The sequence below is a fragment of the Pristiophorus japonicus genome, chromosome 14, assembly GCF_044704955.1.
Source record: "Pristiophorus japonicus isolate sPriJap1 chromosome 14, sPriJap1.hap1, whole genome shotgun sequence".
In the NCBI taxonomy this organism is placed as follows: Eukaryota; Metazoa; Chordata; class Chondrichthyes; family Pristiophoridae; genus Pristiophorus; species Pristiophorus japonicus.
In genome coordinates, this window is record NC_091990.1 from 39,897,960 (window position 1) to 39,925,235 (window position 27,276).

Genomic DNA, 27,276 nt, shown 5'->3' on the forward strand with positions numbered 1-27,276 from the left:
ACATTATTAAGATTGCTTTCTGAGATTTCTTAAGATGGCTCCCTACCTTGATATCCTCCCAATGAACCACATGCATCTTCTAAGGCCATTAAACAGAGGACTGTATTACATTCAGACAGTATGGTATAAGTGCTTTGCTGGCTATCTGTGCCGAGCAGATGGACCCTCTTGTATCCATTTCCCTTTTCATCTTTGCAGGCCAGGAAGTCTCATAATCGCCTCGAGCATGTGCGGACAGACAGCAGTCCGCCTCAGACCCTGTCACTCACTGACATTGAAGAACGAGTGGCAGGCCTCATTGGGCAACTGCCAGTGAGGGTGAGGACCCCCGCTCGGAAACTGAAGGCAAGTCCTGCACACTGCCTGGACTGGGGTTGGGGCAATGTCCTGCAGCGTCTCTGGACTAGGTATAATGAAGTAGCAGCGGTCCTTCAAATGAGTCTGTGCTATGTGACCTTCCTCATGTCACCCTGCCCCCTCCTCTGCTGCTAACCACTCGTCTGTTGCTTTCTACTCCCAGATGACCAGTCACAGGTGCAGCATCCCTCAAGGGATCTCTCCATGTTAGGCCATCGCCTGGAGGAGGAGAAAGAGATGGAGGATACCGATGAGCAGAATCTGGCGCAGCAGCCGACACAGCTGCAATCCACCCCTGTTTTACCACCGGCACTCAGCTCCTCTGAGGACGACAGCATGACTTTCTCGGTGTTTGACAACTCCAAGGCTCCTGGGACCAGTGGCGTGCAGTAACGCAGTGCTGGGGTCGAATCCTGTATGTCATCTCTCCGGACGGTGTGTCGGCAAAGTCGGTCTGCTGACAGACAGGCAGATGTGGAACTGGACATGGTGGGAATGTCCAGGGAGAGCATCCAGGTCAGCCGTCAGCTCCTTGATGTCTTGGGTAGGATTCCCGTGAGTCTCACAGCGACCATTATGGACAAAAGGTCGCAGATTGCCAGTGCGAGCCGTGATACATGCAAGGCCATCAGTGCCCACACGAGGCTGGTGACCTCCAGCAGTGACAGTGGAGTCCTGGAGAGTGTGGCGCGAACCCTTGCAGAATATGGCGCATCACAGGCACAAGCTCTGCTTCATCTTGGGCAGGTGAATGCAGTCCACAAACCCTCCCGCCATACACTGCGTTCCACACTGTCACACCCAAATACAAAACAACTGTGACTGGCAACACCGATGAAGAGGCTAGCCTGTCAGAAGCCAGGCCTTCCACGCCACGAGCAGGTCCAGTGCATCCCCATATGGCATCTCCATTGTCTCTCTCCCCAACACAGCAGCGCTCTGGCAACCTTGCTGCACGCCATCTTGGTGCCACTTTGGGTAGGAGCAGCAGGAAAAGCTGGGTGATTAGGGCAAAAGCCGGTGGTAAAAAATAGTGGGGCAGGATACAATATTGCTGCATTATGTTGTTGATGCTGGATGCATCCTATGTTTTATGTTGCATTATTATTATGTTCTGGATTATGTTGTTGATAATGTTGTTGAATGATCACACTACTGGATGCAGCTAATTATTTTATTAAAGTTTCACAATTAAGTTTACAAAGTTGGCAAAGTTTACAATGTTTAATCATTTTCTTTTGTTCCCCTTAACTGTTCCTGTGTACTATCTCATTTGCAGAATAAGAGGGGGAATAGTCAACATGGTGGGATAGAGTGGCCAGGCAATGGTTCACTCTTCAAGCAAAGCATTCAATTATGAGCTGCCGACATAAGGCTTTTGCAGCAGCAAAATCTCCACAATGCCTTCCCTGTGGTTGGTGGGGGTGGTGGTGGTGGCATGGGTTCCTCACCAGGTTACTCTTCTTCATCTTCTTCTTCCTTCTCCTCATCTCCTTCTCTCCTGAGGTGGTCCTGCAGTCCCCATTGGCAATTCCTGTCCCCCTCATGATGACTAAGTTGTGTAGCATGCAGCACACCACAGTGAACTCTTGAGCACTCTTATTGTCTGTTCGACGATGTTGTGTGTGGCTACATGGCTCCCATTACAGCGATGCTTGGCTTCTGTCTGAGAGTTCCGGAGGGGATTCATGAGCCATCTGGCAAGGTCGTAACCTTTGTCCCCCAGCATCCAGCTCTAGCCTTGTGGTGGATGCTGGAACATGCGTGAGACACTGCTGTCATGCAAGATGAAAACATCATGGATGCTCCCTGGATATTGGAGGGATAAGGGAAGCTTTGGCATTAATTTTTAGGGTCAAGAAGTTCCACAAATACTTGTATGGTCATAAATATTGTATGCCCATAAGCTCCTGACAGCAATTCTCCATCCAAAGTCCCCAGTTCCAAAATTCAGCTGCAGCCTGAATACAGAGACGGGCTTCAGCATATAAGGCGGACATTGAGTACAGATGATCAGCTGATCACAGTAATGCTGATGCTATGTACAGGTTGCCAGCCCCATCACAAATTATACCCAATCAGGAAGAAGTGTTCTATTTTTCATACATTGATGAACTGCCAGTCATAGCTGAAGACATTGGTAGAGCAACCAAATGTGACCCAATTATTTCAAAGAAAGAAAAAAAGACTTGCATTTATATAGTGCCTTTCACAACCACTGGACGTCTCAAAGCACTTTACAGCAATAAGAACATAAGAAATAGGAGCAGGAGTAGGTCATTTGGCACCTCAAGCCTACTCCGCCATACAATAAGATCGTGGCTGATCCGATCATGGATTCAGCTCCACTTCCCTGCCACTCCCCATAAGCCTTTATTCCCTTATTGCTCAAAAATCTCCACCTTAAATGACCCAGCCTCCACAGCTCTCTGGCGCAGAGAATTCCACAGATTTACAGCCTACTGAGAGAAGAAATTCCTCCTTATCTCAGTTTTAAATGGACGACCCCTTATTCTGAAACTATGCCCCCTAGTTCAAGATTCCCCCACGAGGGGAAACATCCTCTCTGCATTTACCTTGTCAAGTATCTTAGATGTTTCAATAAGATAACTTCTCATCTTCTAAACTCCAATAAGTATAGGCCCAACCTTCTCAAACTATCCTCATAAGTCAACCCCTTCAACTTAGGAATGAACCTAGTGAACCTTTTCTGAACAGTCTCCAATGCAAGTATATATCCCTCCTTAAATAAGGGGACCAAACTGTAAGCAGTAGTCTAGGTGTAGCCTCACCAATACAGTTGTAACAGGACTTCTCTGCTTTTATACTCCATCCCCTTTGCAATAAAGATCAACATTCCATTTGCATTCCTGATTAATTGCTGTACCTGCATACTAACTTTTTGTGTTTCATGCACAAGGACCCCCAGGTCTCTCTGTACTGCAGCATTTTATAATTTCTCTCCATTTAAATTATAATTTGCTTTTTTATTTTTCCTGCCAATGTGGATAACCTCACATTTTCCAACATTATGCTCCATCTACCAAATCTTTGTCCACTCACTTAGCCTGTCTATATTCCTTTGCAGATTTTTTGTGTCCTCCTCACGACATTTTTTCCCACCCATCTCGGTATCATCAACAAACTTGGCTACATTACATACAGTCCCTTCTTCCAAGTCATTAATATAGATTGTAAAAAGTTGAGGCTCCTACACCGATCCCTGTGGCACCTCACAAGTTACCATTTGCCAACCGGAAAATGACCCATTTATCCCGACTCTCTCTTTTCTGTTAGTTAGCTAATCCACTATCCATGCTAATATATTACCCCCAACCCTGTGAGCTTTTATCTTGTGCAGTAACCTTTTATGTGGCACATTATCGAATGCCTTCTGGATATCCAAATACACCACATCCACTGATCCTCCCCCCTTTATCCACCCTGCTCGTAACATCCTCAAAGACCCCCCCTCCCCACCCGCCCAAGACCCAACGCCACCTACCTGTAAATCCAGCCCGAAGTCTTGGGCCCGGCCGATCAGCCTCCTTCTCTCCCTTCCACCCCCCTCTCCTTCCCTCCCTCCCTCCCTCCTCTCTCCTTCCCTCCCTCCTACCTCCCTCCTTCCTCTCTCCCTCCCTCCTCTCTCCCCCTCTCCCCCCTTCCCCCCTCTCCCCCTCCTCCCCCCCTCCCCCACCCCCCTCATCCTCCGCCCTCCCTCCACCCCACCCCCCTCCTCCTCTCCCATCCCCCTTCTCCCCCTCCCCCTCCCACCCCCCTTCTCCCCCTCCCCTCGCTGTCAAAAACACAGACACTGACAGACAGAGAGTGAGAGACACACACAGACAGGCAGAGAGATAGACACACACACACAGGCAGACAGAGACACTGACAGAGACACACTGGGGGGGGCCATCCCAGCACGCTGTTGGAGGACTCCCGGTGCTGCAGTCGGTAAGTAGAAAATGTTTTATTTATTGATTTTTAATTTTTTTTTTATTTTTTATTAATTTTTGATTGATTTATTAGTTGATTTATTGATGTATTTATCATTTATTATTGATGATGGCTCTTTATTTGTAAAACTGAAGTGTTTAATGTTTGTAAACTTCCCTTTAAACCCCCCCCCCACCTCATTCCCTACGCCTAATTTGAAACCGACACCTGATTTTCTAAAGTGTAGACAAGGTTTTTTCCAACGTACAAAAATCTTCACTTACTCCATTCTAAGTTAGTTTGGAGTAAGTTTTCACTGCCTAAACTCTGAAAACAGGCGGAAGTGGCCGGACACGCCCCCTTTTGAAAAAAAAATTCTGTTCCAAAGTGAAACTGTTCTAACTGACTAGAACTGTAGCAAACTAAATGCCGAGAATTCAAATTTCTAAGATACTCCATTTTAAACCAGTTGCTCCAAAAAAACAGGAGCAACTCAGGCCGAAACTTCGCCCCAATAACTTGCATACATCCAAACAAGGAAAAGCAGCTACTTTGGGCTGACTGCCGAGTATCAGTTAAAGTGGGGATAGATTTCTCTGTCGGCTATAACTAAATTGTAAAACTATTCATTACAACATCGACCTCACAAAAGTATTTGCATAATCAGGAAAGAGTGTATTTTTTCCAGCCTTTTATATTCATTTCCTTCATCGCAGAATAAAAGGTGCAGCACAAAGGGTCACGAACACAACACAGAAGAATGGCTACCTGACTTTCTCCAGCTCACGTACAGACATTGTAATAGTGTTCTCCACCATCATCTACTCTGAGGTTCAGGATTCTTAATCTGGCACACGTAAGTGCAACTTTAACTTTTAAAGTATAAGAAAAAATGATGCCTCACGATCAATTTAAAATTCTCATCCTCATGTTCAAATCTCTTCATGACCTTGCCGTTCTCTATCAACAACAAAAACTTGTATTTATAAAGCGCCTTTAACGCAGTGAAACTTCCCAAGGTGCTTCACAGGAATATTATGTGATTTTAAAAATTGTCACCGAGCCGCATAAGGAGAAACTACAGCAGCTTGGTCAAAGAGGTAGGCTTTAAGGAGCATCTCGAAGGAGGAAAGAGAGGTAGAGAGGCGGAGTGGTTTAGCCAGGGAATTCCAGAGCTTGGGGCCTAGGCAACAGAAGGCACAGCCACCAACAGCTGAGCGATTAAAATCAGGGATGCTCAAGAGAGCAGAATTAGAGGAGCGCAGACATCTCGGGGGGGGTTGTGGGGCTGGAGGAGATTACAGAGATAAGGAGGGGTGAGGCCAATAAGGATTTGCAAATAAGGATGATAATTCTTAAATCAAGGCATTGCTTAACTAGGATCCAATGTAGATCAGCGAGCACAGGGGTGATGGGTGAGCGGGACTTGGTGCGAGTTGGGACATGGGTAACCGTGTTTTGGATCATCTCTAGTTTACGTAGGGTAGAATGTGGGAGTCCAGCCAGGATTATGTTGAAATAGTCAAGTCTAGAGGTAACAAATGCATGGATGAGGGCTTCAGCAGTGGATGAGCTGAGGCAAGGGCAGAGACAGGTGATGATACGGAGGTAGAAATAGGCGGTTTTAGTTATGCTGCGGATATGTGGTCGGAATCTAATTTCAGGATCTAATATGACACCAAGGTTGCAAACTGTGGTTCGGCCTCAGACAGAAGTTGGGGAGGCGGATGGAGTCAGTCGCTCGAGAATGGAGTTTTTGGCGGGGATTGCAAACAATGGCTTTGTTCTTCCCAATATTCAATTGCAGAAAATTTCTGCTCATCCAGAACTGGATGTCAGACAAGCAGTCTGACAATTTAGCGACCGAGGAGATGTTGAGAGAAGTGGTAGTGAGGCAGAGTTGGGTATCATCAGCGTATATGTGGAAACTCACTGTGTTTTCAGATTATGTCACCAAGGTACAACATGTAAATGAGAAATAGGAGGGGGCCAAGGACAGATCCTTCGGGGACACCAGAGGTAACGATGCAGGGGTGGGAAGAGAAGCCATTGTAGGTGATTCTCTGGCTACGAATAGATAGATAAGAATGGAACCAGGCGAGTGCAATCCCACCCAGCTGGACGACAGTGGAGAGGCATTGGAGAAAGATAAAGTGGTCAACCGTGTAAAAGGCTGCAGACAAGTCAAGAAGGATGGGGAGGGATAGTTTGCCTTTGTCACGGTCACAAAGGGTGACTAAGAAAGCAATAACAGCAAAGAATGACTAAGAAAGCAATCAAGAAAGGAAAGATAGATTACAAAGTAAACTTGCACAAAACATAAAAACAGATAGTAAAAGCTTTTACCGATATATAAAACGGAAAAGAGTGGCTAAAGTAAATGTTGGTCCCTTAGAAGATGAGAAGGGGGATTTAATAATGGGAAATGTGGAAATGGCAGAGACCTTAAACAATTATTTTGCTTCGGTCTTCACAGTGGAAGACACAAAAACCATGCCAAAAATTGCTGGTCACGGGAATGTGGGAAGGGAGGACCTTGAGACAATCACTATCACTAGGGAAGTAGTGCTGGACAGGCTAATGGGACTCAAGGTAGACAAGTCCCCTGGTCCTGATGAAATGCATGAAAAGAGATGGCGGAAGTTATAGCACATGTATTTGTTATAATCTACCAAAATTATCTGGACTCTGGGGAGGTACTAGCGGATTGGAAAGCAGCTAATGTCACGCCTCTGTTTAAAAAAGGGGACAGACAAAAGGCAGGTAACTATAGGCCGGTTAGTTTAACATCTGTAGTGGGGAAAATGCTTGAAGCTTGAATCATTAAGGAAGAAATAGCGGGACATCTAGATAGGAATAGTGCAATCAAGCAGAAGTAACATGGATTCATGAAGGGGAAATCATGTTTAACTAATTTACTGGAATTCTTTGAGGATATAATGAGCATGGTGGATAGAGGTGTACCGATGGTGTGGTGTATTTAGATTTCCAAAAGGCATTCGATAAAGTGCCACACAAAAGGTTACTGCAGAAGATAAAGGTACGCGGAGTCAGAGGAAATGTATTAGCATGGATCGAGAATTGGCTGGCTAACAGAAAGCAGAGAGTCGGGATAAATGGGTCCTTTTCGGGTTGGGAATCGGTGCTTAGTGGTGTGCCACAGGGATTGGTGCTGGGAAAACAACTGTTTACAATATACATAGATGGCCTGGAAGAGGGGACAGAGTATAGCGTAACAAAATTTGCAGATGACACAAAGATTAGTGGCAAAGCGGGTTGTGTAGAGGACACAGAGAGGCTGCAAAGAGATTTAGATAGGTTAAGCGAATTGACTAAGGTTTGACAGATGGAATACAATGTCGGAAAATGTGAGGTCATCCATTTTGGGAAAAAAAAACAGTAAAAGGGAATATTATTTGAATGGGGAGAAATTACAACATGCTGCGGTGCAGAGGGACCTGGGGGTCCTTGTGCATGAAACTCTTTTAGAGTTTATCTGTAAAACATAAAACATTAAACCGTGCCACCCGCCCTGGATGACACAGCAGACATTTACAAGGCCCCTTTTTTTTCTTTTTTTTTGTTTTTTTTTTTGGGGCGCTAAAATCAAATTTTTTCCGGTGCCCCCTATAAAAGGGAAGGGGACACTAAAAGCACCGGCAATTAAAACAAATTAAACTTTAAAACGTAAAATCAAATTAAAATTTGGTTGCCGGGCGTGATGATGCACTCCAGTCCCTCCGGTGCCCACCTCTCGCGGAAGGCCGCGAGTGTACCGGTGGACACCGCGTGCTCCATCTCCAAGGACACCCTGGACCGGATGTAAGAGCGGAAGAGAGGCAGGCAGTCAGGTTGAACGACCCCCTCGACCGCCCGCTGCCTGGACCGGCTGATGGCACCCTTGGCCGTGCCCAGGAGCAGTCCTACGAGGAGGCCTTCGGACCTACCCGCTCCCCTCCGCACAGGGTGCCCAAAGATCAGGAGAGTGGGACTGAAGTGCAGCCAGAATTTCAGGAGCAGCCCCTTCAAATAATAAAACAGGGGCTGCAACCTTGTGCATTCCATAAAAACATGGAACACGGACTCTTCCAGACCGCAGAAATTGCAGGCGGCCTGGGAGTCCGTGAACCGGCTTAAAAATTTGTTGCACGGCACTGCTCCGTGCACCACCCTCCAGGCCAAGTCCCCGATGAATAGTGGGAGGACCCCTGCGTAGAGTGCCCTCCATCGGGGACCCCCGCCTCCTCCGGATGGCAAGATGGTACGCCATGGCGTGTCCGGACGGCCGGCGAGGATGGCAAAGTTGAGGGTGTGCAGGAGCAGCCCGTACAGGAAACCCCTCCGCGCGGAACTGAAAGGCACGGAGGGGATTTCCCCGAGGCGGCTCAAGTTGTGAGGCGCCGGCCCCCGAGGGAGGTTCCGGGGTTTGGCGCCGATGAGGAATTCCGTCCGAACGGGGGTCAGTTCGGACGGGATCTCCCCACATGCTTGAGCCTCCTCGATGCACCTAACGGAGTCAGGGCCCAGAGCTGTTTTTAGCGACTCGATGGCATCGGCCGCGTGGCGGACGTTGGCAGAATTTAGGCGCCGCGCCAGCGTGTCTGGCGCCATCCAGCCCGCTCCTCCGCCATCGAGCAGGTCCCTGACCCTGGTCACCTCACCAGCCACAGCCCTCTCTTCCGACCGCCACATAAAACCTCGGCCGTGGAGGTACGGATTCCCGAGCAGCGGTTCCTGCAGGACGGCCGCCACTCCAGCCGGCGGAGAGCTGCGCTTGGTGGAGACTTTGTTCCAGACCCTGATGAGTTCCCTGTAAAAGACAGGCAGCTCCCGGAGGGCGGTCCTGGCACCCCCCAAGTTCACAAACAGGAGCTGCGTGTCATAATTGAGGTCGCGCTGCTGGCGGAAGGAATACCTCGCCAGAGCACACCACCTAGGAGGGGGCTCGACGTAAAGGTATCTCTGCAGGGTCTGAAGACAGAAAGTCGCGAGCTGGGCGCTGACGCACACCAACGACTGACTGCCCTCCTCAAGCGGGAGACTCAAGACCGCGGCAGAGACCCAGTGCTTCCTGTTGTCCCAGAAGAAGTCCACCAGCTTCTTCTGTATCTTGGCGACAAACGCAGGGGGAGGGGTCAAAGTGACCAGCCGGTACCACAACATTGCGGCCACTAGCTGGTTTATGACTCGCGCTCGACCCCTGTAGGACAGCACTCGGAGCAGTCCTGTCCAGCGCCCTAGGCGAGCGGCGACCTTGGCCTCCAGCTCCTGCCAGTTCGCCGGCCAGGCTCCCTCGTCGGGGCTAAGGTAGACTCCCAGATAGAGGAGATGAGTCGTGCTCCAGGCAAAAGGCCTGAGCTCCTCCGGCAGGGAGTCCACCCGCCACTGGCCCACCAGGAGTCCGGAACATTTCTCCCAGTTGATCCTGGCGGAGGACGCGGCCGAGTAAATCTCCTGGCACTCACGCATCCTCCGCAGGTCAGCGGGATCCTCTACCGCGAGGAGCACGTCATCGGCGTAAGCCGAGAGGACGACCTCCACGCCCGGCCCTTGCAGAGCCAGTCCCGTCAACCTCGTCCGCAGGAGGCGCAGGAAAGGCTCCACGCAAACGGCGTATAACTGGCCGGACATGGGGCATCCCTGGCGCACCCCTCTCCTAAAGCGAAGGGGCGCCGTCAAGGACCCGTTAACCTTAATCAGACACTCCGCGGCGGCGTACAAAAGTCGGATCCGGGCGACGAAATGCGTCCCGAACCCGAAAGCGCGCAGAGTTCCGAGCAGATAGTCGTGATCCACCCTGTCGAACGCCTTCTCTTGGTCGAGGGATAGGAAGGCGACCGACAGACCAGCCTCCTGGGAACAATGGATGAGGTCCCGGACCAGATGGATGTTATCGTGGATTGTCCGGCCCGGGACCGTGTAGGACTGGTCGGGGTGGATCATGTGGTCCAGCACGGCACCAAGGCGAGCAGACATCGCCCTGGCGATGATTTTGTAGTCCGTGCTGAGGAGGGAGACCGGGCGCCAGTTCTTAAGGAGGCGGAGATCGCCCTTCTTAGGCAGCAGGACGATGACTGCCCTGCGCCAAGAGAGGGGCATCTCCCCGGTCGGCAGACTTTCCCCCAGGACTCGCGCGTAGTCGCCCCCCAGGACGTCCCAGAACGCCCTGTGGAACTCCACGGTCAGCCCGTCCAGCCCCGGGGATTTTCCCCTCGAGAGCCGGTCGCGGGCACCGGTCAGCTCTGCCAGGCTTAGCGGAGCTTCCAGATTCTCGGCGCCCTCCGGGCTGACCTTCGGCAGGTCCTCCCACAAAACTCTACGCGTTTCCTCGCTGGACGGATCCGGAGAGAACAGGGCCCCGTAATATTCACGGGCCCTGTTGTTGACGCCCTCCGGATCCGAGACGAGAGAGCCGTCGTCGGCCAGCAGCGTCAAGAGCTGCTTACGGACACTCTGCCTTTTTTCCAGCGAGTAGAAGAAGGGGGAGCCGCGGTCCAGATCCCGCAGGAACCGGATCCGCGACCTCACGAACGCGCCTCGGGACCCGACAAGCTGCAGGTCCTCCAGCGCGGCCTTCTTCGCTTCGTACACCGTCCGCAGGGCCGGGTCCTGGACGACTTGACCGAGACGGGATTCCAGGTCGAGCACCTCTTTTTCTAGGAGCCCGACCCTGGCCGCCCGCCTCTTGGTCGACCCCCTCGCGTACTCTTGACAGAAGACGCGGACGTGAGCCTTGCCCACGTCCCACCATAGCCTCAAGGAGGGGAAGCCCCCCTGCTTCCTTCTCCAGTCGGACCAGAATCGACGGAACGAGTCCTGGAACCGCACGTCCTCCAGCAGCTGGTTGTTAAAGTGCCAGTACGCGGACCCCGTCCTCGCGCGGAGCGAAGCGAGCTCCGCCCACACCAGGTGGTGGTCCGAACACGGCACCGGCCGCATGGAGGCCGCCGGGACGCAGGAAACGTACGCCCGAGACACGTAAAGGCGGTCGACTCTGGACCATCCTACTCCAGGCCTCACCCAAGTAAAGGCGCTGGAGTCGGGGTGGAGATTTCGCCAGACGTCCACCAAGTCGAAGGACCCGACCAGGTCCCTCAACTTGTCCATCGCCGTAATGCACTGCAGGGCACCGGAGCGGTCCCTCGTCTCGAGGGTGCAGTTAAAATCCCCCCCGAGGACAATGCAGTCGCCGACGTCGACGGAGCCAAGAAGAGCGGACACCTCTTCAAAGAAGCGCGTTTGCTGCGGGCCGGGCTGAGGGGCGTACACGTTCACGAGATGGAGTGGCACGTCCCCCAGGTGAACCGTTACGTGCAGCAAGCGGCCTGGCATGGGCTCCTCGACCCCCAAGATCTCCGGCTGAAAATGCGGGCCCAGCAAGATGGCCACCCCACTAGAAATGGCGGTGAGGTGGCTCATGCGGACCTCTCCTTGCCATTCCAGGAGCCACGTGGCTTCGTCTCCCGGAACGGTGTGGGTTTCTTGCAGGAAGCACACCGCATATTTCCCCTCCCGCAGGAGCGAAAAATTGTCAAATCTCCGGCGTGCCCCTCTGCCGCCGTTGATGTTGAGGCTGGCTATGGTTATCTTCATGACTAGAGCATAGTGCAACCTCTACCTAACCTATTGTGGGGGGTAGTGGAGTCGTTTGTTGACCTCCACTCCTTCAGCAGCCCAGCGAGGAACTTTTTGAGCCGGCGCAGCTCAAGGCCTTGAGCCTTTGATAAGGGCCCGCCCGCGGCCATGGTTTCAGCGGCGGCGCGGACGGACGCGACGAGCAGCCCCGGCTCGGACCATCTTTCCAGGGCCAGACGGGCTTGGTCGCGGCGACCCCGGCACTGGACCAAAAAGTCCCGGAGTTCCTCTGCGGGAATGAGGAGGGTCTCAGTGGCGGCCGCGAGCAGATCCACCGCCTCACTGGCGATGGACTCGAGATCTTCACCCGCGTCCTCCACCGAGTCCCCGTCCCCCTCCGGGAGGTTGCCGCTAGCAGCCGACCCGTCGACCGCACGAGGTACGGCAAACGGCCCGGCCGCTCCATCTGGCCCTGGCTCTGCCCCGATCCCACCCCCAGGATCGTCGGCAGAGGAGTCCCCACTGGGCTCTTTTAAAATTGGTGCTGGGTCGGGAAGCGACAGCGGAAGGGGTTCCTCCTCCGCCCCAGGAGCCGGGGAACACGGAGAGACCTGGTTTAGAAAATTCTCCAGGTCCACCAAGTCCCTCAGCTCCAAAGTAGGGGGCGAGGGTTGTTGTTCTTCCCCCTCCCCGCCGCCACCCCCCGGCCCAGCGTGTGGATGTATATTAAAATTTTCAGTTTCTGCCGAGTCGAGCGACTCCCGGGGGAAGTTGGGTATTGGCTGGGCGGGCTCAGGTTCGGCCTTTTCGGCCTCGCCCGCCTCAGTCCCCGGGACGCCCGGCCCGGCGGCTACGCATTCTTCCGCCGACCCCACGCCCCCCACGACAGGCAGATCTTCCACGCCATCCCCAGGAGGCAGCGGCTGGGCAGCCTCGACTGTCTCACCCTCCCCGGGGACAGACTCCTCGCGCCTGCAGCGCAATTTGGGAGCGCTGGTGGGGGACGCGGGACACGCGGCGGGCACCGCCTCCTCCGCGGAGGGATGTTGTTCCCCCTCCGCCTCATTGGGGCGGTGCCTCTTTTTGTTCCTGGGGGTGCGCGAAGGCAGGGAGACCTCCATGTCTGCCGAGGCCTCCCGCTCCGCCCCCCCCTTTTCCTTTTCTTGCCCGCGCCCGGGCCCCTCTGCGGTATTGGTCAAGGGCTCAGGCACGGGCTCAGGACAGCCCGCGCTCGCCGGTGACGGGGTTGGGCTGAGCGCGGTGGTCATATTTTCTGGCGCACTGAGGGGATCCTCCTCTAGATGTTTTGCCTTCTTCCGCGCCTTCTTTCCGGTCGGACGCAATCCCTCCCCCCCGCCGGAGGCCGTGAAAGCATCGGCCCCCGGCGATGCTCGCGCACCTACGGCTCCCGGCACGCGGACGCATCTAGGGGGAGGGGTGGCGGCGGCGCCAGCCTTGGCCGCCTTCGGTGGTTTGGCGGCCTTGGAGGCGGGGCAGTTCTTGCGAATGTGCCCCACCTCCCTGCAGGCATGGCACCGCACGCCGTCCGACGTCCAAAAGACGCAGTAGGCAGTCCCCTCGTGCACCACATTAAAAGACCCCTCCGTCGTCTCCTCCCGCGCCAGCCGGACAAAGAGCTGGCGGCGGAAGGAGAACACGTGGCACAGGCTGTTCTCCCGGAGGCCAAGCGGTATGGGGTTGATCCCCGACCTTACCTCCCCCAGTTGGTGTAGGTGAGGGAGGAGAAGCTCAGCGGGAACAAAGGGCGGGACGTTCGATATGATGACCCTCTGCGCGTTGGCCTCGAGAGGGTCCACCGGCAGGAACGTCCCGCCCACCGTGAGCCCCTTTTCGAGGGCCAGGGACACCGCCCGCTCCGACCCCAGGAAGAACACGGCCTTCCCAGACATCTTGGAGGCTGCGACAATGGCCGAGGGGCCGACTACCCCAGCCATCGCCCGCACGCACTCCTCGATGGTCATTGTGGGGTGAGTGTAGCTCTTGACCCCGTGTTTTTTAGTAATAAGTCGAAAGGGTGGCAGGGCAGCAGGTGGCGCAGGAGGTGCCGTGGAAGCGGTTGCCACCTGCGCATATGTTCTTGCTGGCCCTGCCACCGGCGTGGATGGGGTCGCCATCACGGGGTCCCTTTAAGGGCTACACCCACCCCAAAGTCACAGGCCTTAATGGTCTTGATTGGCCTCGTTTGATTTGACTGAGCAGAGGAGCTCTTAACGAGGCACCTCTCCCCTAGTTGACAATTGGGGAGGGGCCTTGCTCCCTCTGCTCAGTTGTCTTAATTGTTTTATCATTTATTTTAAATTAGGAGGAAGGGGTCTCAGAGAGAGAGGGGAGAAACAGAGAATAACAGAGAAAGAGAGAGGGGGGTGGGAAGGGGGGGGAACTGCGAGGGCAGGTCTCCCCTCGCAGCTGTGGGTGGGTGCAATCCCAGATGGCAAAACAAAAACACAGTCTTTGGGTTGGTCTTCAGGTGAGGGGAGAAGATGTCTTCACCTGGGGCAGCTAGAGCCACCAGGCACACACTCCTAACGATGTTTAATAGGGTGATTAAGAAAAATCTTCAGCCTGGTAGCTCCAGCTATCCCAGGCTAGGCAATTGGGGAGGGGCGGGGTTCAATTGTGGGGGGGGCCTAGTTGTAAGCAAGGCCCCCACACACACTTCCACACACACACACCCCCCGCGATGTTCCGGCCCTCAGTGGTCTTCTTTCCTCCCCCCACCGATTCAACAAAATCTTTTTGGGACTGCACCAATACACCCACCTGTTGAATGGTAGAGTCTCCCTCCTTCCACACTGGATGTTGTTGTTGTTGGTCTTTTCCCCCTCTCTCCAACTCTTTGCAGAATGGTAAAATGTTGTTTAAAAGTTTTCTGCTTTTTCCTCCTCTCCCTCTGGGTGAAAATTGATGGTGAAGCCCCTTCCTTCCTTCTCTTCCTGGGCTGGCCTCAGGGCTCTCCAGGCAGGAGCAAAAGTTGATAGCTGCTCCTCTCACTGCTCACAGCTCCAACTGAGCAGGACACGCCTCCACTGCTCCACGATTGGTCCTTGTGCATGAAACTCTTTTTGGAGTTCACCTGCAAAAACATAAACCATTAAACGGTGCCACCCGACCTGGGTGACACTCCAGACATTTACAAGGCCCTTTTTTTTCCCCCCTTTATTTTGTTTTTTTTGTGTTTTTCTTTTTTTTTTTTGGGGCACTAAAATCACAATTTTCCCCAGTGCCCCCTATAAAAGGGAAGGGGGACACTAAAAGCACCGGCAATTAAAACAAATTAAATTTAAAAACGTAAAATCAAATTAAAATTTGGTTGCCGGGCGTGATGATGCACTCCAGTCCCTCCGGTGCCCACCTCTCGCGGAAGGCCGCGAGCGTACCGGTGGACACCGCGTGCTCCATCTCCAAGGACACCCTGGACCGGATGTAAGAGCGGAAGAGAGGCAGGCAGTCAGGTTGAACGACCTCCTCGACCGCCCGCTGCCTGGACCGGCTGATGGCACCCTTGGCCGTGCCCAGGAGCAGTCCTACGAGGAGACCTTCGGACCTACCCGCTCCCCTCCGCACAGGGTGCCCAAAGATCAGGAGAGTGGGACTGAAGTGCAGCCAGAATTTCAGGAGCACCCCCTTCAAATAATAAAACAGGGGCTGCAACCTTGTGCATTCCATAAAAACATGGAACACGGACTCTTCCAGACCGCAGAAATTGCAGGCGGCCTGGGAGTCCGTGAACCGTCTTAAAAATTTGTTGCACGGCACTGCTCCGTGCACCACCCTCCAGGCCAAGTCCCCGATGAATAGTGGGAGGGCCCCTGCGTAGAGTGCCCTCCATCGGGGACCCCCGCCTCCTCCGGATGGCAAGATGGTACGCCATGGCGTGTCCGGACGGCCGGCGAGGATGGCAAAGTTGAGGGTGTGTAGGAGCAGCCCGTACAGGAAACCCCTCCGCGCGGAACTGAAAGGCACGCAGAGGATTTCCCCGAGGCGGCTCAAGTTGTGAGGCGCCGGCCCCCGAGGGAGGTTCCGGGGTTTGGCGCCGATGAGGAATTCCGTCCGGACGGGGGTCAGTTCGGACGGGATCTCCCCACGTGCTTGAGCCCCCTCAATGCACCTAACGGAGTCAGGGCCCAGAGCTGTTTTTAGCGACTCGATGACATCGGCCGCGTGGCGAACGTTGGCAGAATTTAGGCGCCGCGCCAGCGTGTCTGGCGCCATCCAGCCCGCTCCTCCGCCATCGAGCAGGTCCCTGACCCTGGTCACTTCACCAGCCACAGCCCTCTCTTCCGACCGCCACATAAAACCTCGGCCGTGGAGGTACGGATTCCCGAGCAGCGGTTCCTGCAGGACGGCCGCCACTCCAGCCGGCGGAGAGCTGCGCTTGGTGGAGACTTTGTTCCAGACCCTGATGAGTTCCCTGTAAAAGACAGGCAGCTCCCGGAGGGCGGTCCTGGCACCCCCCAAGTTCACAAACAGGAGCTGCGTGTCATAATTGAGGTCGCGCTGCTGGCGGAAGAAATACCTCGCCAGAGCACACCACCTAGGAGGGGGCTCGACGTAAAGGTATCTCTGCAGGGTCTGAAGACGGAAAGTCGCGAGCTGGGCGCTGACGCACACCAACGACTGACCGCCCTCCTCAAGCGGGAGACTCAAGACCGCGGCAGAGACCCAGTGCTTCCTGTTGTTCCAGAAGAAGTCCACCAGCTTCTTCTGTATCTTGGCGACAAACGCAGGGGGAGGGGTCAAAGTGACCAGCCGGTACCACAGCATTGCGGCCACCAGCTGGTTTATGACTAGCGCTCGACCCCTGTAGGACAGCACTCGGAGCAGTCCTGTCCAGCGCCCTAGGCGAGCGGCGACCTTGGCCTCCAGCTCCTGCCAGTTCGCCGGCCAGGCTCCCTCGTCGGGGCTAAGGTAGACTCCCAGATAGAGGAGATGGGTCGTGCTCCAGGCAAAAGGCCTGAGCTCCTCTGGCAGGGAGTCCACCCGCCACTGACCCACCAGGAGTCCGGAACATTTCTCCCAGTTGATCCTGGCGGAGGACGCGGCCGAGTAAATCTCCTGGCACTCACGCATCCTCCGCAGGTCAGCGGGATCCTCTACCGCGAGGAGCACGTCATCGGCGTAAGCCGAGAGGACGACCTCCACGCCCGGCCCTTGCAGAGCCAGTCCCGTCAACCTCGTCCGCAAGAGGCGCAGGAAAGGCTCCACGCAAACGGCGTATAACTGGCCGGACATGGGGCATCCCTGGCGCACCCCTCTCCTAAAGCGAAGGGGCGCCGTCAAGGACCCGTTAACCTTAATCAGACACTCCGCGACGGCGTACAACAGTCGGATCCGGGCGACGAAATGCGTCCCGATCCCGAAAGCGCGCAGAGTTCCGAGCAGATAGTCGTGATCCACCCTGTCGAACGCCTTCTCTTGGTCGAGGGATAGGAAGGCGACCGACAGACCAGCCTCCTGGGAACAATGGATGAGGTCCCGGACCAGATGGATGTTATCGTGGATTGTCCGGCCCGGGACCGTGTAGGACTGGTCGGGGTGGATCATGTGGTCCAGCACGGCACCAAGGCGAGCAGACATCGCCCTGGCGAAAATTTTGTAGTCCGTGCTGAGGAGGGAGACCGGGCGCCAGTTCTTAAGGAGGCGGAGATCGCCCTTCTTAGGCAGCAGGACGATGACTGCCCTGCGCCAAGAGAGGGGCATCTCCCCGGTCGCCAGACTTTCCCCCAGGACCCGCGCGTAGTCGCCCCCCAGGACGTCCCAGAACGCCCTGTGGAACTCCACGGTCAGTCCGTCCAGCCCCGGGGATTTTCCCCTCGAGAGCCGGTCGAGGGCACCGGTCAGCTCCGCCAGGCTTAGCGGAGCTTCCAGATTTTCGGCGCCCTCCGGGCTGACCTTCAGCAGGTCCTCCCACAAAACTCTACGCGCTTCGTCGCTGGACGGATCCGGAGAGAACAGGGCCCCGTAATATTCACGGGCCCTGTTGTTGACGCCCTCCGGATCCGAGACGAGAGAGCCGTCGTCGGCCAGCAGCGTCAAGAGCTGCTTACGGACACTCTGCCTTTTTTCCAGCGAGTAGAAGAAGGGAGAGCCGCGGTCCAGATCCCGCAGGAACCGGATCCGCGACCTCACGAACGCGCCTCGGGACCCGACGAGCTGCAGGTCCTTCAGCGCGGCCTTCTTCGCTTCGTACACCGTTCGCAGGGCCGGGTCCTGGACGACTTGACCGAGACGGGCTTCCAGGTCGAGCACCTCCTTTTCCAAGCGCCCAACCCTGGCCGCCCGCCTCTTGGTCGACCCCCTCGCGTACTCTTGACAGAAGACGCGGACGTGAGCCTTGCCCATGTCCCACCATAGCCTCAAGGAGGGGAAGCCCCCCTGCTTCCTTCTCCAGTTGGCCCAGAATCGACGGAACGAGTCCTGGAACCGCACGTCCTCCAGCAGCCGGTTGTTAAAGTGCCAGTACGCGGACCCCGTCCTCGCGCGGAGCGAAGTGAGCTCCGCCCACACCAGGTGGTGGTCCGAACACGGCACCGGCCGCATGGAGGCCGCCGGGACGCAGGAAACGTACGCCCGAGACACGTAAAGGCGGTCGACTCTAGACCATCCAACTCCAGGCCTCACCCAAGTAAAGGCGCTGGAGTCGGGGTGGAGATTTCGCCAGACGTCCACCAAGTCGAAGGACCCGACCAGGTCCCTCAACTTCTCCATCGCCGTCATGCACTGCGGGGCACCGGAGCGGTCCCTCGCCTCGAGGGTGCAGTTAAAATCCCACCCGAGGACAATGCAGTCGCCGACGTCGACGGAGCCAAGAAGAGCGGACACCTCTTCAAAGAAGCGCGTTTGCTGCGGGCCGGGCTGAGGGGCGTACACGTTCACGAGATGGAGCGGCACGTCCCCCAGGCGAACCGTTACGTGCAGCAAGCGCCCTGGCACGGGCTCCTCGACCCCCAAGATCTCCGGCTGAAAATGCGGGCCCAGCAAGATGGCCACCCCACTAGAAATGGCGGTGAGGTGGCTCATGCGGACCCCTCCTTGCCATTCCAGGAGCCACGTGGCTTCGTCTCCCGGAACGGTGTGGGTTTCTTGCAGGAAGCACACCGCATATTTCCCCTCCCGCAGGAGCGAAAAATTGTCAAATCTACGGCGTGCCCCTCTGCCGCCGTTGATGTTGAGGCTGGCTATGGTTATCTTCATGGCAAAAGCATAGTGCAACCTCTACCTTAGCCTATTGTGGGGGAGGGAGTGGAGTCTTTTGTTGAACTCTGCTCCCTCCGCAGCCCAGCGAGGAGTCCCTCGAGCTCGCGCAGCTCAAGGTGTTGCGCCTTTGTCAAGGGCCTGCCCGCGGCCAAGGTTTTAACGGCGACGCGGACGGACCCCTTGATCAGCTCTGGCTCGGACCATTTTTCCAGGGCCAGTCGGGCTTGGTTGCAGCGACCCCGGCTCTGGGCCAAAAAGTCCCGGAGTTCCTTTGCAGGAATGAGGATGGTCTCGGCGGCGGCCGCGAGCAGATCCACCGCCTCGCTGGCGGTGGTCTCTAGGTCTTCACCCGCGTCCCCCACCGAGTCCCCGTCCTCCTCCGGGAGGTGGCCGCCAGCAGCCGGCCCATCGACCGCACAAGGTACGGCAAATGAACCGGCCGCTCCAACCGGCCCTGGCTCTGCCCCGATCCCACCCCCAGGATCGTCGGCAGAGGAGTCCCCACTGGGCTCTTTTAAAAATGGTGCTGGGTCGGGAAATGACAGCGGAAGGGGTTCCCCCTCCGCCCCAGGAACCGGGGAACAAGGAGAGACCCGGCCATAGGAAATCCCCAGGCTCTCCAAGTGCTCCAGCTCCACAGCAAGAGGCGAGGGTGGGTGTTCCTCCCCCTCCCCGCTGCCACCCCCCGGCCCAGCATCTACAGTTTCATTAAAAACAGTAAATTGTGTTTCTGCTGGGTCGAGCGTCTCCCGGGGGAAGTTGGGTATTGGCTGGGCGGGCTCAGGTTCGGCCTTTTCGGCCTCGCCCGCCTCAGTCCCCGGGACGCCCGGCCCGGCGGCTACGCATTCCTCCGCGGTCCCCACGCCCCCCACGACAGGCAGATCTTCCATGCCATCCCCAGGAGGCAGCGGCTGGGCAGCCTCGACTGCCTCACCCTCCCCGGGGACAGACTCTTCGCGCCTGCAGCGCAACTTGGGAGCGCTGGTGGGGGACACGCGGCGGGCACCGACTCCTCCGCGGAGGGATGTTGTTCCCCCTCCGCCTCATCGGAGCCGCGCCTCCTTTTGTTCCTGGGGGTGCGCGGAGGCAGGGAGACCCCCATGTCTGCCGAGGCCTCCCGCTCCGCCCCCCCCTTTTCCTTTCCTTTCCCGCGCCCGGGCCCCTCTGTGGTGTTATTCAAGGGCTCGGGCACGGGCTCGGGGCACCACGCGCTCGCCGGTGACGGGGTTGGGCTGAGCGCGGTGGTCAAATTATCTGGCGCACTGAGGGGACCCGCCTCTAGATGTTTCTTCTTGTTCCGCGCCTTCTTTCCGCTCGGACGCTCTCCCTCCCCCCCGCCGGAGGCCCTGAAAACAAAGGCCTCCGACGATGCCCGCGCACCTACGGCTCCCGGCACGCGGACGCAACTAGGGGGAGGGGTGGCGGCGGCGCCAGCCTTGGCCGCCTTCGGTGGTTTGGTGGCCTTGGAGGCGGGGCAGTTCTTGCGAACGTGCCCCACCTCCCTGCAGGCATGGCACCGCACGCCGTCCGACGTCCAGAAGACGCGGTAGGCAGTCCCCTCGTGCACCACATTAAAATTTCCCTCCGTCGTGACCTCCCGCGCCAGCCGGACAAAGAGCTGGCGGCGGAAGGAGAACACGTGGCGCAGGCTGTTCTCCCTGAGGCCGAGCGGTATGGGGTTGATCCCTGACCTTACCTCCCCCAGTTGGTGTAGGTGAGGGAGGAGGAGCTCAGCGGGAACAAAGGGCGGGACGTTTGAAATGATGACCCTCTGCGCGGTGGCCTCGAGAGGGTCCACCGGCAGGAACGTCCCGCCCACCGTGAGCCCCTTTTCAAGGGCCAGGGACACCGCCCGCTCCGACCCCAGGAAGAACACGGCCTTCCCAGACATCTTGGAGGCTGCGACAATGGCCGAGGGGCCGACTACCCCAGCCATCGCCCGCACGCACTCCTCAATGCTCATTGTGGGGTGAGTGTAGCTCTTGACCCCGTGTTTCCTGGTTATAAGTCTGAACGGTGGCAGGGCAGCGGGTGGCGCAGGAGGTGCCGTGGATGTGGACACCGCCTGCGCATACGTCCTTGCTGGCCCTGCCACCGGCGTGGATGGGGTCGCCATCACGGGGTCCCTTTAAGGGCTACACCCACCCCAAAGTCACAGGCCTTAATGGTCTTCAATGGCCTCGTATGTTAACTGAGCAGAGGAGCCCTTAACGAGGCACCTCTCCCCTCGTTGGCAATTGGGGAGAGGCCTTGCTCCCTCTGCTCAGTTGTCTTAATTGGTTTTTTTTTATTAATTTGGAAGGAAAGGGTTCTCAGAGAGAGAGGGGAGAAACAGAGGGTAACGGAGAAAGAGAGAGGTGGGTGGGAAGGGGGGGGGCTGCGAGGGCAGGTCTCCCCTCGCAGCTGTGGGTGGGTGCACTCCCCAGATGGCAAAACACACACAAAAAAACACAGTCTTTGGGTTGGTCTTCAGGTGGGGGGAGAAGACGTCTTCACCTGGGGTAGCTAGAGCCACCAGGCACACACTCCTAAACGATCTTTAATAGGGTGATTAATGACAATCTTCAGCCTGGTAGCTCCAGCTATCCCAGACGAGGCAAATGTGGGGGGTGGGGGGGGTTCCAATTGTGGGGGGGGGGGCCCAGTTGTAAGCAAGGCCCCCACACACACTACCACACACACACACACCCCCCGCGATGTTCCGGCCCTCAGTGGTCTTCTTTCCTCCCCCCACCGATACAACAAAGTCTGTTTGGGGAAATGCACCCACACCCACCTGTAGAATTGTAGAGTCTCCCTCCTTCCACACTGGATGTTGTTGGTTTTTCCCCCTCTCTCCAACTCTTTGCAGAATGGTAATAAAGATGTTAAATGTTTTCTGTTCTCCTCCTCTCCCTCTGGATAGAAGTTGGTGTTGAAGCCCCTTCCTTCCTTCTCTTCCTGGGCTGGTCTCAGGGCTCTCCAGGCAGGAGCTCAAGTTGATAGCAGCTCTCCTCACTGCTCACAGCTCCAACTGTGCAGGACACGCCTCCACTGCTCCACAATTGGTCCTTGTGCATGAAACTCTTTTGAGTTTACCTGCGAAAATATAAAACATTAAAGAGTGCCAACCGACCTGGGTGACACTCCAGACATTTACAAGGCCCTTTTTTTCCCCCCTTTTTTTGTTTTTTTTTTGTGTTTTTCTTTTTTTGGTTTTTTTTTTGGGCACTAAAATCACAATTTTTCCCCAGTGCCCCCTATAAAAGGGAAGGGGACACTAAAAGCACCGGCAATTAAAACAAATTAACTTTAAAACGTAAAATCAAATTAAAATTTGGTTGCCGGGCGTGATGATGCACTCCAGTCCCTCCGGTGCCCACCTCTCGCGGAAGGCCGCGAGCGTACCGGTGGACACCGCGTGCTCCATCTCCAAGGACACCCTGGACCGGATGTAAGAGCGGAAGAGAGGCAGGCAGTCAGGTTGAACGACCCCCTCGACCGCCCGCTGCCTGGACCGGCTGATGGCACCCTTGGCCGTGCCCAGGAGCAGTCCTACGAGGAGGCCTTCGGACCTACCCGCTCCCCTCCGCACAGGGTGCCCAAAGATCAGGAGAGTGGGACTGAAGTGCAGCCAGAATTTCAGGAGCAGCCCCTTCAAATAGTGGAACAGGGGCTGCAACCTCGTGCATTCAATAAAAACATGGAACACGGACTCCTCCAGACCGCAGAAATTGCAGGCGGCCTGGGAGTCCGTGAACCGGCTTAAAAATTTGTTGCACGGCACTGCTCCGTGCACCACCCTCCAGGCCAAGTCCCCGATGAATAGTGGGAGGACCCCTGCGTAGAGTGCCCTCCATCGGGGACCCCCGCCTCCTCCGGACGGCAAGATGGTACGCCATGGCGTGTCCGGACGGCCGGCGAGGATGGCAAAGTTGAGGGTGTGCAGGAGCAGCCCGTACAGGAAACCCCTCCGCGCGGAACTGAAAGGCACGGAGGGGATTTCCCGGAGGCGGCTCAAGTTGTGAGGCGCCGGCCCCCGAGGGAGGTTCCGGGGTTTGGCGCCGATGAGGAATTCCGTCCGGACGGGGGTCAGTTCGGACGGGATCTCCCCACGTGCTTGAGCCTCCTCGATGCACCTAACGGAGTCAGGGCCCAGAGCTGTTTTTAGCGACTCGATGGCATCGGCCGCGTGGCGGACGTTGGCAGAATTTAGGCGCCGCGCCAGCGTGTCTGGCGCCATCCAGCCCGCTCCTCCGCCATCGAGCAGGTCCCTGACCCTGGTCACCTCACCAGCCACAGCCCTCTCTTCCGACCGCCACATAAAGCCTCGGCCGTGGAGGTACGGATTCCCGAGCAGCGGTTCCTGCAGGACGGCCGCCACTCCAGCCGGCGGAGAGCTGCGCTTGGTGGAGACTTTGTTCCAGACCCTGATGAGTTCCCTGTAAAAGACAGGCAGCTCCCGGAGGGCGGTCCTGGCACCCCCCAAGTTCACAAACAGGAGCTGCGTGTCATAATTGAGGTCGAGCTGCTGGCGGAAGAAATACCTCGCCAGAGCACACCACCTAGGAGGGGGCTCGACGTAAAGGTATCTCTGCAGGGTCTGAAGACGGAAAGTCGCGAGCTGGGCGCTGATGCACACCAACGACTGACCGCCCTCCTCAAGCGGGAGACTCAAGACCGCGGCAGAGACCCAGTGCTTCCTGTTGTTCCAGAAGAAGTCCACCAGCTTCTTCTGTATCTTGGCGACAAACGCAGGGGGAGGGGTCAAAGTGACCAGCCGGTACCACAGCATTGCGGCCACCAGCTGGTTTATGACTAGCGCTCGACCCCTGTAGGACAGCACTCGGAGCAGTCCTGTCCAGCGCCCTAGGCGAGCGGCGACCTTGGCCTCCAGCTCCTGCCAGTTCGCCGGCCAGGCTCCCTCGTCGGGGCTAAGGTAGACTCCCAGATAGAGGAGATGGGTCGTGCTCCAGGCAAAAGGCCTGAGCTCCTCCGGCAGGGAGTCCACCCGCCACTGACCCACCAGGAGTCCGGAACATTTCTCCCAGTTGATCCTGGCGGAGGACGCGGCCGAGTAAATCTCCTGGCACTCACGCATCCTCCGCAGGTCAGCGGGATCCTCTACCGCGAGGAGCACGTCATCGGCGTAAGCCGAGAGGACGACCTCCACGCCCGGCCCTTGCAGAGCCAGTCCCGTCAACCTCGTCCGCAAGAGGCGCAGGAAAGGCTCCACGCAAACAGCGTATAACTGGCCGGACATGGGGCATCCCTGGCGCACCCCTCTCCTAAAGCGAAGGGGCGCCGTCAAGGACCCGTTAACCTTAATCAGACACTCCGCGGCGGCGTACAAAAGTCGGATCCGGGCGACGAAATGCGTCCCGAACCCGAAAGCGCGCAGAGTTCCGAGCAGATAGTCGTGATCCACCCTGTCGAACGCCTTCTCTTGGTCGAGGGATAGGAAGGCGACCGACAGACCAGCCTCCTGGGAACAATGGATGAGGTCCCGGACCAGATGGATGTTATCGTGGATTGTCCGGCCCGGGACCGTGTATGACTGGTCGGGGTGGATCATGTGGTCCAGCACGGCACCAAGGCGAGCAGACATCGCCCTGGCGAAGATTTTGTAGTCCGTGCTGAGGAGGGAGACCGGGCGCCAGTTCTTGAGGAGGCGGAGATCGCCCTTCTTAGGCAGCAGGACGATGACTGCCCTGCGCCAAGAGAGGGGCATCTCCCCGGTCGCCAGACTTTCCCCCAGGACCCGCGCGTAGTCGCTCCCCAGGACGTCCCAGAACGCCCTGTGGAACTCCACGGTCAGCCCGTCCAGCCCCGGGGATTTTCCCCTCGAGAGCCGGGCGAGGGCACCGGTCAGCTCCGCCAGGCTTAGCGGAGCTTCCAGATTTTCGGCGCCCTCCGGGCCGACCTTCGGCAGGTCCTCCCACAAAACTCTACGCGCTTCCTCGCTGGACGGATCCGGAGAGAACAGAGCCCCGTAATATTCACGGACCCTGTTGTTGACGCCCTCCGGATCCGAGACGAGAGAGCCGTCGTCGGCCAGCAGCGTCAAGAGCTGCTTACGGACACTCTGCCTTTTTTCCAGCGAGTAGAAGAAGGGGGAGCCGCGGTCCAGATCCCGCAGGAACCGGATCCGCGACCTCACGAACGCGCCTCGGGACCCGACGAGCTGCAGGTCCTTCAGCGCGGCCTTCTTCGCTTCGTACACCGTCCGCAGGGCCGGGTCCCGGACGACTTGACCGAGACGGGCTTCCAGGTCGAGCACCTCTTTTTCTAGGCGCCCGACTCTGGCCGCCCGCCTCTTGGTCGACCCCCTCGCGTACTCTTGACAGAAGACGCGGACGTGAGCCTTGCCCACGTCCCACCATAGCCTCAAGGAGGGGAAGCCCCCCTGCTTCCTTCTCCAGTCGGACCAGAATCGACGGAACGAGTCCTGGAACCGCACGTCCTCCAGCAGCCGGTTGTTAAAGTGCCAGTACGCGGACCCCGTCATCGCGCGGAGCGAAGCGAGCTCCGCTCACACCAGGTGGTGGTCCGAACACGGCACCGGCCGCATGGAGGCCGCCGGGACGCAGGAAACGTACGCCCGAGACACGTAAAGGCGGTCGACTCTAGACCATCCAACTCCAGGCCTCACCCAAGTAAAGGCGCTGGAGTCGGGGTGGAGATTTCGCCAGACGTCCACCAAGTCGAAGGACCCGACCTGGTCCCTCAACTTCTCCATCGCCGTCATGCACTGCGGGGCACCGGAGCGGTCCCTCGCCTCGAGGGTGCAGTTAAAATCCCCCCCGAGGACAATGCAGTCGCCGACGTCGACGGAGCCAAGAAGAGCGGACACCTCTTCAAAGAAGCGCGTCTGCTGCGGGCCGGGATGAGGGGCGTACACGTTCACGAGATGGAGCGGCACGTCCCCCAGGCGAACCGTTACGTGCAGCAAGCGGCCTGGCACGGGCTCCTCGACCCCCAAGATCTCCGGCTGAAAATGCGGGCCCAGCAAGATGGCCACCCCACTAGAAATGGCGGTGAGGTGGCTCATGCGGACCTCTCCTTGCCATTCCAGGAGCCACGTGGCTTCGTCTCCCGGAACGGTGTGGGTTTCTTGCAGGAAGCACACCGCATATTTCCCCTCCCGCAGGAGCGAAAAATTGTCAAATCTACGGCGTGCCCCTCTGCCGCCGTTGATGTTGAGGCTGGCTATGGTTATCTTCATGGCAAAAGCATAGTGCAACCTCTACCTTAACCTATTGTGGGGGAGGGAGCGGAGTCTTTTGTTGAACTCCGCTCCCTCCGCAGCCCAGCGAGGAGTCCCTCGAGCTCGCGCAGCTCAAGGTGCTGCTCCTTTGTCAAGGGCCCGCCCGCGGCCAAGGTTTTAACGGCGGCGCGGACGGACCCCTTGATCAGCTCTGGCTCGGACCATTTTTCCAGGGCCAGTCGGGCTTGGTCGCGGCGACCCCGGCTCTGGGCCAAAAAGTCCCGGAGTTCCTTTGCAGGAATGAGGAGGGCCTCAGCGGCGGCCGCGAGCAGATCCACCACCTCACTGGCGGTGGTCTCTAGGTCTTCACCCGCGTCCCCCACCGAGTCCCCGTCCTCCTCCGGGAGGTGGCCGCCAGCAGCCAGCCCATCGACCGCACAAGGTACGGCAAATGAACCGGCCGCTCCAACCGGCCCTGGCACTGCCCCGATCCCACCCCCAGGATCATCGGCAGAGGAGTCCCCACTGGGCTCTTTTAAAAATGGTGCTGGGTCGGGAAATGACAGCGGAAGGGGTTCCCCCTCCGCCCCAGGAACCGGAGAACAAGGAGAGACCCGGCCATAGGAGATCCCCAGGCCCTCCAAGTGCACCAGCTCCAAAGTAAGGGGCGAGGGTGGGTGTTCCTCCCCCTCCCCGCTGCCACCCCCCGGCCCAGCATCTACAGTTTCATTAAAAACAGTAAATTGTGTTTCTGCCGGGTCGAGCGTCTCCCGGGGGAAGTTGGGTATTGGCTGGGCGGGCTCAGGTTCGGCCTTTTCGGCCTCGCCCGCCTCAGTCCCCGGGACGCCCGGCCCGGCGGCTACGCATTCCTCCGCGGTCCCCACTCCCCCCACGACAGGCAGATCTTCCACTCCATCCCCGGGAGGCAGAGGCTGGGCAGCCTCAACTGTTTCACCCTCCCCGGGGACAGACTCCTCCCGCCTACGGCGCTGCTTGGGGGCGCT

General features: G+C 57.2%; 1 protein-coding gene across 1 annotated transcript in view; it reads left to right on the forward strand.

The window, feature by feature from the left end:
- The first annotated feature begins 843 nt into the window (after positions 1-843).
- Positions 844-27,276, forward strand: part of LOC139279587 (ficolin-2-like) — a 122,659-nt gene continuing 96,226 nt past the window's right edge. Inside the window, exon 1 of the mRNA XM_070898708.1 lies at positions 844-1,104. Within this exon, the coding sequence (XP_070754809.1) occupies positions 844-1,104 (261 nt within the window). The remainder of the gene's footprint in view (positions 1,105-27,276) is intronic.